Genomic DNA, 13,393 nt, shown 5'->3' with positions numbered 1-13,393 from the left:
ATAATTAAAAAAAAACTTGCTATGTATACTGACACTTGTCATAGCACTTGTATATCATTGCTCTTTTGTTGATTGCTTCCATTGTCCTCATTTGTAAGTCGCTTTGGATAAAAGCGCCTGCTAAATGACCAAATGTAAATGATTCTGTCCTTAAGTTACAAGATATTTATAGTCGCGGAAGGGCTTTTCTATCTATAACGCACCCAAACAATCACGCCGTCCCTCCCAAACACACTCAAACTGAACACACACAAGCCAGAACGGCTCCTCCACAGGTACTCACAAGCGGCTGCAGGGAAAAGCGCAGGGTCTTTGCACTTGGACGCCCAGAGCCTCCATCTTTATTTGGTGTGCTGAAGGTGCACTGCGCGCCCTTGGACAGCTCTGAGAGTCACGCTGCTCCGGCTGTGCTGCATGGAAGCGTGTCAAAAGGGGAGGCACCAACAGCCAATCCGTACACAGAGGAGACGCAGGGAGAAATGCAGCGCTCGTCACACACGAGCCCACAGCGCTGAACACACCGCTCCGCTGCACATGTGAGGAATGAATCGCATGGAAGCTCTCTATGTCCAGACCAGTAGGAGTTTCTTGCTCTGACATTGCATTTTCATGCACTTTTCCCTTCAATTGATCTTTATTAAAATGCAAAAATATCTTTGTCTTTGCTTCATATGTATTATATTTTGTTACAAGGTTCACTAAGCAATTTTTGAAAAACGCTTTTTGTCGGACCGAGTCAGAAAACACACTTCAACAGTAAGTGTCTTGTAATGATTCAGTGCTCAATTTGAGTGCACAGGACGGATAATAGCAGATCAACCCTAGATAGAGAGAGAATATTAAAAATAAAGGTTATGACCAAGCAAGAGGTAGGACCCACGTAAATATCGGAGCAGCTTTCCGGGAAGGGCTCAAATCGTACGTCGAGGTTGCATTGTTTCTTTTTGATAGGTGTGTAACATTGATTTTGCTTCGTTTCACAGAACTTATCTGTGTTGGCTTTTTTTGAATATGTTTTTTGAATATGTTTCCGCGACTGCCGTTGCCATGGTTGTGCATGTACGTGTGGGAGATATCAAAATAGGGGCAAGGTCCTGTTGGACTATGGGCGTGTTTGTTTTGCTGCTCGTTTGGCAAAAATCACTTAGTGCACCTTTAATTGAATGTAATTCAAATTATCAAATATATATATGGTTTTATTTACTTTTGTAAATGTATGTTTTATTGAAGTCTTTGATGTACGCTAATTTTAATTATTATGATGCAATACATTGTACTGTAATTCTATAATATTCTTTAATATTACTGTAAATGTACAGTCATTTAAATAATAAATATTCATACATTATGGTTGTATTTGTTTCACCTTTGTAAAATTAATTTGTAAGTTTTTTTTTTATTAAACTATAAATTACTGATTATAATTTACATTAAATAATTCTAAGTATTATATGTATAATAAATCATTTCTATTGTAATACATTAATATTTCTGTAATAGTGAGTTTTACTCTATTTTATGTATTATTTCATATTTTTACTGTATTATATGAGTACATTAAATGACTAGTTTCTTATTTTATATGATAATATCAGGAGAATCACCTTTGAAAATAATTAAAAAATTTAACTGTAATTAAAATAATGATGTCCCATCATGGTTGCATTTTTTACTTTGCATATTTGCATATTCACTTTGGAAGTCTTTTAATACAATTTCAATCATTTACAGTAAATAATTATAAGTATATATATATATATATATATATATATATATATATATATATATAAAATAACTTATTTCTACTGCAATACATTAATAGTAATTTTTACTTAATTTAATTTTCTTTTCATTTATATTTTACTGTATTAAATGGCATTAATTGTTATTGTAAATGTTTTACTGTGTTACATGAGTGTATTAAATGTTTTGTTTTTGTGATGTATTTGAAAATGTTACCTTTGAAAATAACAGGAAATAATAATGTTAAGTATATAACAGAACATATTTTATTTACTTTACGCAATGTATAAATTTATGGTTGTGGAGTCAAAATATTGATATTTATATCGACTTTATATCGACTAATAACATTATGACTGTCAAATGTCAACCAGAGCAATGCGTCAGATGTGGGTGATGTTTATACACACGAAAGTGTAGTGGTTTGAGGTTTGCTTTGAGAACACATACTCTAGAGGGCTCTTTCTCTGTCACGTTTCACCTTCACAGTCACCTTCTGTGAGAGACGCCGGTCATTACAGGTGGAGCGGGCAGCAGGAGGAGGAGGAGGACACGCACGCTCGCAAACTTGCCTGGCAAACAGTAGCGTGTTAATTATAACAAAGCATGTAAGAGAGCACACTTTCCTTTCACAGCTCGCCAGGCCTCCACCACACACACACACACACACACACACACACACACACACACACACAGACAGAGTGTAAATACGTGAACAAGATTTTGGATTCAGAATGCAATACCAGCACACTGCTTACTGTATACTTATGGGCTTCCTCTGAAAAGGTTTAAAGAGGTAAAAACATCATTGTTGAATGTAGATTCAGAATGTCTAATAGAAGAATTTAAAGTATAGTGAAATGCATGTTTTCCAAAAGGCAGATTAATATTTCCTAATTTTCACATATATGCAACACACACACACAATACTGTATATTTATTCTACATTTCTATATTGTCATATCATGTCAATATTTATTTATTCCTTTTTGTACTCTGCCAATCCTTGTGAGCTGCTAAACAGTCTTTTGTTGTTTTTAAAACAATGACAATAAAATTCTATTCTGTTCTATTCTGTTGTGTTCTATTCTATTCTGTTCTATTCTATTCTATTCTGTGTTCTATTCTATTCTGTTCTATTCTATTCTGTTCTGTTCTGTTCTGTTCTGTTCTTTTCTTTTCTTTTCTATTCTGTTCTATTCTATTCTATTCTGTTCTATTCTGTTCTGTTATGTTCTATTCTGTTCTATTCTGTTCTGTTCTGTTCTATTATATTCTGTTCTGTTCTATTATATTCTGTTCTATTCTATTCTGTTCTATTCTATTCTGTGTTCTATTCTATTCTGTTCTATCCTATTCTGTTCTATTCTATTCTATTCTGTTCTGTTCTATTCTGTTCTGATCTGTTCTGTTCTGTTCTATTCTATTCTGTTCTATTATGTTCTATTCTATTATGTTCTATTCTATTCTGTTCTATTCTATTCTATTCTGTTCTGTTCTGTTCTATTCTATTCTATTCTATTCTGCTCTGTTCTATTATATTCTGTTCTATTCTATTTTGTTCTGTTCTGTTCTATTCTGTTCCATTCTATTCTGATCTATTCTATTCTGTTCTGTTCTGTTCTATTCTATTCTGTTCTGATCTATTGTGTTCTGTTCTATTCTATTCTGTTCTGTTCTATTCTGTTCTATTCTATTCTGATCTATTCTATTCTGTTCTGTTGTATTCTATTCTATTATTTTCTGTTCTATTCTATTCTTTTCTGTTCTATTCTATTCTATTCTGTTCTATTCTGTTATGTTCTATTCTGTTCTATTCTGTTCTGTTCTGTTCTGTTCTGTTCTGTTCTATTATATTCTGTTCTGTTCTGTTCTATTATATTCTGTTCTATTCTATTCTGTTCTATTCTGTGTTCTATTCTATTCTGTTCTATTCTGTTCTATTCTATTCTGTTCAGTTCTTTTCTTTTCTATTCTATTATGTTCTGTTCTATTCTATTCTATTCTGTTCTATTCTATTCTATTCTGTTCTGTTCTATTCTGTTCTGATCTGTTCTGTTCTATTCTGTTCTATTCTGTTCTGTTCTGTTCTATTCTGTTCTATTCTATTCTGTTCTATTATGTTCTATTCTATTCTGTTCTATTCTGTTCTATTCTGTTCTATTCTATTCTGTTCTGTTCTGTTCTGTTCTATTCTATTCTGTTCTGTTCCATTATATTCTGTTCTATTCTATTTTGTTCTGTTCTATTCTGTTCCATTCTATTCTGATCTATTGTGTTCTGTTCTATTCTGTTCTATTCTATTCTGTTCTGTTCTGTTCTATTCTATTCTGATCTGATCTATTGTGTTCTGTTCTATTCTATTCTGTTCTGTTCTATTCTATTCTGTTCTATTCTATTCTGATCTATTCTATTCTGTTCTGTTCTGTTCTGTTCTGTTGTATTCTATTCTATTCTTTTCTATTCTATTCTTTTCTATTCTTTTCTATTCTATTCTATTCTATTCTGTTCTGTTCTGTTCTGTTCTGTTCTGTTCTATTCTGTTCTGTTCTGTTCTATTATATTCTATTCATAACACTTTCACCCACACATATTTAACAAAAAACATTTAGTACATAACAAATGCTATGTTGGACATTTCTTTGTGATGTAATGTTACTTAAGTTTTATATTTCAACAAAAATATTGTTTTTGTTTGTTTTTTCTCAATAATAAAGAAATAGTTCACATCAGGCTAATTATATAAAATAAATGAAATGAAATTTGTATATAGATATTTCCCAGAGAAACATTTTAGATTTTTGTCTAGTTTAAGTTGAGGTATTAAAATGACTAAAACTAAAAATTTTAACTATACAGACACATTTTAAAAACTAATACAAATGACAAAAACACACAACAAAATTACTAAAAAATTAACTGAACCAAAATTAAACTGAACACAGAAAAAATAGAATAGAAGCTAATTCAAAATATTAACAAAGACTATATCAGTGATGCTAAAACTGTATGTTAGCAGTGTTCTAGAATGCTATCCCAAACATCGCTTTGTTTCAGAAGTGCTATGTATGAGAATGATTCAAATGAATCTTTTCCAAACAAATGTAGTTTCTGTGAAAAGGTAAAATGGCTTTGCTGTATGTTAACAAGAGAAGAAACATTAAAGAGGAAGGAGCTCTTTTCAGTAATGTTTCCAGTCTGTTGTCAGCCGTCACAGCTGACACATAGTGGGGCTCTTTGTTGTAATATTTACAGGATGGGTGGGGAGCAAATCATCCGATTTGTTGCCTCCCATTTCCATAATTCAATTTTATTCATTCTCTCCTCACCTGGGCTTGAACTCTGTCTTTCGGTTCAGGCTCAACTGAGGCCTAGACAACACACACGCTGAGAAAACACGCAACAAAAAGAAAACACAACTATGATACTGGACAGTACTGGAATGCATTTTAGATCTCAGATTCATCCTCATACTCTCATTTTCAATAGAACATAGTAGGCCAGTCTATTCAGCAAGTACTGGTTGACCTATATGATTTTTTAAACTGATGATATCTAAATTAAGGTCACACTATATGCCATTAAGCATAATACAAAATGTGTGCAATACAACTAACTTTTTTAAAAGGGACCTATTATGCAAAAATGACTTTTATAAGGTGTTTGAACACAGTTGTGTGGCCGCAGTGTGTGAAAGCAACCTATAATGGTAAAAATCCTCCCACTCATTCTTTTATAAAACCAATAGATCATGAACAGTCTCTCCGAACGAGCGGTTTCAGATTCTTGTATTAATAGTGGAATGTTTATTTGCAAAGGCTAGCGCTGCTAATGCAGGAGCTTGAGCTCTTGACGCTCCGCGCTCTTCTCTGGAAGCAACAGCTCACTCGCATTTAAAGAAACATACTCAAATCAGTGCATTTTGGCTCATACCCTAAAACTGGCTATTTTAACAAGCTGTAAAAATTGATCTGTGGGGTATATTGAGATATAACTTCACATATAGGCTCTGGGGACATCAAAGACTTATTTTACATCTTGTAAAAAGGGGCATAATAGGTCCCCTTTAACTGAAATAAAACAGACAGGACTTGATTTTAACAACAAGTCTTGGCAACCTCAGCCGAAAAGTTGTTTCAGAAGTGAAGCGAGTTATTATATATTGATTATATATTACAATAATCTTTTTTTTTTTATTATTGGAATAATGTGCTCAGATGAACTGCTCACAATAAAACCATCAGCATTTTATTTGATGACACTATTATTAAATGTACGGTATTATTTTAGTATTCATATACTGCTCTAAAATGTATTCATTTTAAATTAGCTTTTATTATTTTCAGTTTCCTTTTTTTATTTTAGTTTAAGTTGTAGTAATTTTGTTATGTTTTGTCATTTTTATATATTTCCGTTTTGCTTCAATTCATTTTATTTCAGTTTCAATTTTAGTAATTTTAGTATTTACCCCTTAAACGTCATTCACTACCCTCTCCCTCCTTCATTTTTTAAAGTTTAACTTTCTTAGTATTCCTCAATCTATTAATTATAAACAATATAACAAGAAAAAAAAAAGTCTGTTTTCTGACTAATTTTTTATAAAAAGTGTATAGGGTCGCTTGAGACCCGAGGTGTGTATTAGTGTAAGTATATTTTTCTGTTGCAGAAAATATTCAAATATCTGATGGCTCAGTGCATGCAATTCACCTTTACTCCTCGAGATGGCACTGTTTAGTAGTCAATAATGACGTGACGTTTCGCTCATAATCACCGCAGGCATAAAACAAAAGAATATCATGAGCAAAAATGTAATTGGTTTGAATGGCTATACTGCAGAGCAATTACTGTATGCCATAAAATACAAACGTAACTGTCATTTGATGCTGGATGTGGTGAATAAGCTGCCAGCGATCAAACTATTGATTTTGAAGTCACTGAAAATGATAGTTTTGAGAATGTTTGAGATCGGGAATATGAGCCAGATGCTGAATGTACTGTGGAAGTGCGCTCTGACGATGACAGCGATGGTAAAATCATCTGCTCAAATTGAACCCTTCTAAGTTTCAAAAGGTAACGAAATATGCTTTATTTTATTCTTCTGTAATTGTTCTTAAAATATCAAGAGTTTTTTGCTATTGCAGCAGTTAGAGACCCATCCGTCCTGGATATATAGGTCTGGATCGCTAAAGACCCAAATATGTAAGAGTGATTGGCGAAACATTCATGCATTTAAGGGTTAAGCATATTTTATTACAGTTAGTTGGCAATTCTATTTCTTAAGTTTAAAGGCCTTTCCACACGGAGCGCGCAAAAGCGAAATGAATTTCGGACGCGATGACGCGCTGGAACAAAACAATGGATGCTTCCACACAGACAAAATTACAAACTGAAATCAGTTTATCATCAACAGATTTTTGAAAAAAGTAGGTCTAACGTCTCCAGGCCTAAAGCTGGAATAATTACAGGATCAATGCAATCATATCAGATTGACTCAAATTGTTGGTCTATAAGTACTGCAAATCTTCCAGATATTTACAAAGGTTTACAAAGTGCATGCAATTGAAATCAAAGGCGTGTTTAGAGATTTGGGGACCCTAAGCAAGCACTCCCCCCTTGACCGTGGGGCCCTACGCATTTGAGTTAGCTACACGCTACTGTTTAGACACCCCTGTAAGATTACTGTAAGGCTGATGATACAAGGGGCAACTTTTTGAACAATGTTGCAGGGCAACTTTAGTTAATGTTGCTCTCAACAGGCAACCAGGTGAGACACAGGGCCCACGACAGATCTAAAGTATCCAGATAGATATTTGTTACCCATTCTCAATGGGAAAGTGCCCAAGCAACATTGCTCAAAAAGTTGCCCCATGTATTATCAGCCTAAGAACAAACCTTGGAGCCCAAGCAAATCAAAAAGTTACATCAAACTGCTTAGATTTTAGCATCTCTAATGGAAATGGGCACAATATTTGTTCAGAAGCAAATACAAACATGTCTTTGTTACGCTAATCTGTAAATCTCAGCTCTGAAGTCCTACCTCGGGGCTTGTGTCATTTACCATAGCTCTTCTTTACTCCGGTTAGTGAGCGCTCTTCTGTTCACACTGCTTGACTCAATCCACTCTTCTCTGTATTTATCCTCACTCACTCAACACTCAACTTTTATCATCTCTGCTGGAAACACTGACACACTCACACTTCACAGAATGAGGTGACGAGGAGGAAACATTTTGGGTGAACGCAGCTCTCTAGAAATGTTATCTGATTTACAGCAGCTCTCTGCGATGATTCGTTGATTCGTCATCAATTATTTTAAGCGTCTGCTACTGAGTGTTTTAAAACATTATGATATTCAATTAGTTTTGGTGATCATTTATTTCAATAATCGTCAGAAAAATTATTACAAAAAAGATTCTGTCTAAATCTTGCAGAATTTCTCCCATTATATATCAATGATAAAATAAAGCAGAGCCTGAACTGCTCAATAATAGCTTTTATCTTAAAGGGATAGTTGAAATGAAATAAATGTAAATTCATCTCGCCTTCATGTCGTTCCAAACCTTTTCTTTCTTCGTTTGAACACAAAAGAAAATAGTTTGAACAATGTTGGTAACCAAACAGTATTTTTCTCCATACTATGGAAGTCAATGGTTACCGGAAACTGTTTGGTTACCAACATTTCTCAAAATATCATCTCTTATGTTCAACAGAAGAAAGAATTTACCCAATAGATTGTTTATGATCTACTGTTGATGAATTATGACAATGAGCAGCCAGCAATAATTTTGGTTTGAAGCAGAAATATTTAAAAACCTAGTGTACTTTTTATATTCTTCTACTAAATTACACTAATTTCATTCTGAGTCCAAGGATGTGAAAAAGCTCCACATAGAAAGTCTAGGTTATAATTATAGTAATTACAACATGAATGCAACATCAAAACCTTATCTTATAATACCTTTTTTTAATCTAACATAACATATACAAGCAACTTGATTTTAAATGTCCTGTTACAGGTCGCATTTATCAGCCGAATGTGGCCTGAGAGCCTGTTACAGCACCAATTATAATAATTGGCACCAATTCATCATTCATAATGAATATCATTTTATAAAAACAACAACAACTAGCATTCAGCAACAAGTTAAATGAATGAATAACACACCAAAAGACCAGCATGTACAGATATCTGTTATTTGACCATAATAATACTCTAGTAATAGTACTCTGCATAAATCTATGTTGTTTACCTCATGCTAGAGGCTCTAGTTCAAGTTCCCCTACTCTGTCAAAAGGTCTCCGATCTTCCCCGTGTCCCATAACCCAGATGACACAAGACTGATTTCACAAGACCACAAACTTCAGAAACAAAGAATTTAACTTGAAGCCTGATTTACTTTCTCTATTGGCAAATATGTTTCTGGCTTTAGGCAAAAAGCCAAACAAGTCTTAATATTTTCTGCAATATTTTTTTGCAAGTAAACTGATCTTGTTTTAAGGATGTATACAAATATTTACTGGAAATGCTGTAGACTTCATTAGTCTGATTCCTGTATTTTGTGGAATATGTTACACTGGCTCAGTTTTAAGGCATTTATGCTTACTAAGGTTTTAAAGCTACATTACCTTTCAAAAGTTTGGCGTTGGGAAGATGTTTTAATGTTATAAATAAAAACTCTATACATCTAGTCCAAATAAAGTCTCTTCTGCTCACCAAGGCATGCGTTTAAATGCTCAAAAATACAGTAAAATCAGTAATATTCTGAAATATCATTACAATTGAAATATGTTTTGTATGAATGCATTTTAAAATGCATTCATACAAAACATGATCAAAGCTGAATTTTCAGCTTCATTACTCCAGTCTTCAGTGTCACATGATCCTTCAGAAATCATTATCATATGCCGATTTGATGCTCAAGAAACATTTCTGATTATTATCAAAACAGTTGTGCTGCATCATATTTTTGTGGACACTGTGATCCTTTTTATAGGATTCTTTCAAAAGAACAGCATTTATTTGAAATACTTTACTGTAACATTTGATCAAATGAATGTGTCTTTGCTGAATACAAATAATTATTGTTTTTCCAGGGAAACTTTATCACAAAAAAATAAATGTGTACACCAGAGGGAGGTTAATATAACTGCACCTTTGAAGGTTCACGCCTAAATCTTTTTTGGGAATTCTGGGAGGATCAAAGAAAAAAACAGGAAGTCTTGAAATCTGACTAAGGAGTTGTGCTGATGACCACCTAAAAATACACTCCTCCACCGTTCCGGTGTCTTGCGTCAAACTCCTAACCGCAGTGGCCTTGTAATCGACAAACTATGAAAAAAAATCGAACTAGTTTGCAAGTCCTTATCTGTTATTATGCAACTAATCAACTTCTGAGAACAATCATCTTCCGTCTCTGCCCGTATAAGAGCAGAAGTATCTGTTGACCGCCTCATTGTAATCAAAAACAGTTTCATGAATGAAAACAGGAGTTTCAAGATCAGGATTGTGAGGAGTGCTGGATGTGCATAAGGATGTGAGGATGTTTTCGTTGACGGCAAACACCTGCTCCTGCCACTCAGCCTCCGGTTCTGCTGCCAAACCAATATCAGGAGCGCAGAACTACCTCTGACATCATGACACCAGCGACTACAGGCTGGCAACTTATGCCAGCCTCTTAAAGCTCAAGGGCATGTAGCACTGTATCTAAATAAATCATCTCAAAATCACACAAAAATCAACTTAAAAAAATAAATAAAAAGATGTCCCATAATGGTGCATTATGAATTACTGAAAGTTATACAGTCATGGACAAAAATATTGGCACCCTTGGTAAATATGATCAAAGAAGGCTGTGAAAATTAATCTGCATTGTTAATCCTTTTGATGTTTTATTTTTTAAAAATTCACAAAAATCTAACCTTTCATTGGATAATAAGAACTTAAAATGGGGGGAATTGTCACAGCCTTCTTTGATCATATTTACCAAGGGTGCCGATAGACATTTTAATCATATTTGTAAATGTCTTGACTCCACAGCCAACAGAGCAATTTTGTCTTTACTGTTCCAATACTTTTGGAGGGCACTGTATGTTATAACTTTAAATTTATAATAATAATATTCAAGGCTGTCTTAATTTTCAAATGTTAAACCATTAAATGACTTATTTTGAAAAACAAATTGCAGGAAGCCCTTAAAGCTTATCGTTTGTTGATAAGTGTTTCTCATTACAAGTGTGCTAAGACAACTGATGGTTGGCTAACTAAACATGTTGACTCAACAGTTTAACTTTATAGCTGAAGTTTGCATGATTTTGTATATGTCAAAACACATTCTCTTAATAAAGTTATTGTTCATTTATTACTATAGCTATGCCATTTATAGGATTAGTCATGACGCATTACATGGGGGAAAAATCATTTACAGAATTGCATTGAAAGACAATATAACTAAATATAATTTTTAAAATAATATAGTTGGATATAAAGTAACGTGTTTCGACCCACTGCCCTCAATCAAATTTTATTTTTGGACCTTTGTAGAAAAAACTTTGGTTGCCTCTGTAGTAAAAAAAGACACTAATGCCAGATAGAGCATCACTTTGAATGAACACATACTTGAACTGCCCATTTTGAGCACATGCATTAATGCAAACTTGAACAGCAAAATAAGTTTGGGCCTAACAAACAGGGTTCCCACAACTTTTGACTCATGAATTTCCATGACTTTTCCAGTGGATTTTTAAAATTGCCACACAAGAAACAAACAAAAAATGAATATCACTATAAAAATTTCCATGAATTTGCAATATTTCACTTAAAATTACAAAAAATCCTTGATAATGTTTTTCCACTATAAAAACACAGATCCAAACTTCATCACCAAAGTATGAATGACAGATACAGTTACTTAATTTCAGTGCAATATTTTGCATCCACAACACACCCGTTATTACGCTCAATATTTTAGCAACAAACCAAAATAGCCCCCAAAATTCACCCACAGCATCTGAGGTATTAGCCTGCGCTTCTATATTTATGTTGTTCATTTTCACCTCATGGCGGCCAGAGCCGTCTGCCTCATCTAAATTAAGATCTCACCGTCTGCCAATGAAGCTGCATGGAAGTCTGTCGCGGTGAAACAGTCTGGGAAAATGCATTTAGAGCCGATGGCCAAAATCATTTGCATGCCTCAATGAGTCTTTGCATTCGTTTGATATAAATATACCGCTGATGGAGAAGAACTCGTGCATCAACCTTCAGCTAGCAAAGCTTCAGAAACTGTCCAGAGTGTGATTGCACATGCACATATATCAGAAAGACGTCAACAATCACATCAACTTACAGCTAAAACACTTTCCACAGCACTGCAGTCACACACGCATCTGAACATCAACAATGCATGGCAATTTTTTTATAAACTGACTTCAAAAATTTGTAAATGTCTACCTCATATGAAACACTGCAGCCTGCACTTTATAACAGCTTCCATTACATTAAATAATAGAGAGAGAGAGATCATTAGGTAATTAGTTTCATATGGTGAGACCGGGGCTAGTTGTCACACATAAGACCGAATGCACACGTTTTTCTCTCACAGTGGTTTTATATGTTAGTTTCAAACATGCAGTTCAAAACACTCTTAAATTAGATTATTTTTCTCATTTTTATCCTCCAAAAAAAAAAAAAAAATAGTATCATCATATTTTATTTACCTGCAGATCTGCTTTACATAACATTTCTGAAAGTGATTAGAAGTGAGTGAAATCTTCAAACAGACACAGCTGCATGAGTAAATATTTGGTGATGATGTTGTATCCTAAGGCGTTGTCTACTGTAACACCCATATATCGCCCGACGCGACGCATTATAATAAGCGCGTCTGTCAACAGCGCGAGCGGCTTCGCGTGGACGGAGAACGCGCAGCTGACTCTTACTAGAAACACTAAACTACTAGAAACACTAAACTAGCAGAATAACTCATAAAACATGCAAACAAATACCAGACGCGGTGTTTTCTGGGCATGCCACACTTTTGAAAGCATGCAGCTGAGAACATGCATTTGTCAAACGCTCCATTCACTGACCTGTTTTTTAGCGGCTGGCTCTTCAGCTCGTAATACGTTTTAGGCTCCTCGTGAAACTCCTCTCCGACTTCAAAGTCGGGCACGATCCCTGATTCCGACTGCATTTTCAAAGTTGTCAACTTTCGTCAGCTCCCAGGTGGAAAATAATGCGTCAGCTCAAGAGCCGTACTTCCAGACGCACGAAGTGCCAGCCACCGCGATGTCAAGCTGTCAGTGCGCTCCAGCAGTCCGCTAGTTTCGTTTTGTAGTCCGTTAGGAGGACTGTGTGACTGCGGCGAACGCGGCCCAATGAAGCGTGCAACTACAAATCCCAGGAGCGACGACAGCATCTTTTGATTGGCTGGCACCAAAAAGGGGGCGTTACCCTTAACAGCAATGTTTTTGACTTTGGCTACAAAAAAGGACGTTAATGCTATGACTAGGAACATACTACTTGTTCAGTTATCATTTAATTTTTTTTTAATTATTATTATTATTATTTTTTAGAAATTGTATTCACCACGGATAATCGTTGTTTTGTTTTGTTTTTTATAGTTGCGCTATTATTTTAATCTCTATGCAATTTT

The 13,393-nt window shown here is 34.5% G+C and overlaps 1 protein-coding gene across 2 annotated transcripts in view; it reads right to left on the bottom strand.

The window, feature by feature from the left end:
* LOC306859731 (microphthalmia-associated transcription factor-like) overlaps positions 1–13,031 on the bottom strand; it is a 42,556-nt gene extending 29,525 nt beyond the window's left edge. The window contains exon 1 of one of the 2 annotated variants that reach the window (XM_079400953.1): positions 12,828–13,031. In XM_079400953.1, coding sequence (XP_079257079.1) covers positions 12,828–12,931 — 104 coding nt within the window. In that variant the 5' untranslated portion in view covers positions 12,932–13,031. Of the gene's footprint in view, positions 1–283; positions 407–12,827 lie in introns of those variants that run through there. The other variant, XM_079400954.1, reaches the window with a different exon arrangement.
* Between the last annotated feature and the right edge of the window lie 362 nt (positions 13,032–13,393).

The sequence above is a fragment of the Barbus barbus genome, assembly GCF_936440315.1.
Source record: "Barbus barbus genome assembly, chromosome: 40".
NCBI lineage: Eukaryota > Metazoa > Chordata > Actinopteri > Cypriniformes > Cyprinidae > Barbus > Barbus barbus.
Note: the sequence above shows the minus strand (reverse complement) of the source record. Positions and strands in the feature narration are given on the sequence as shown.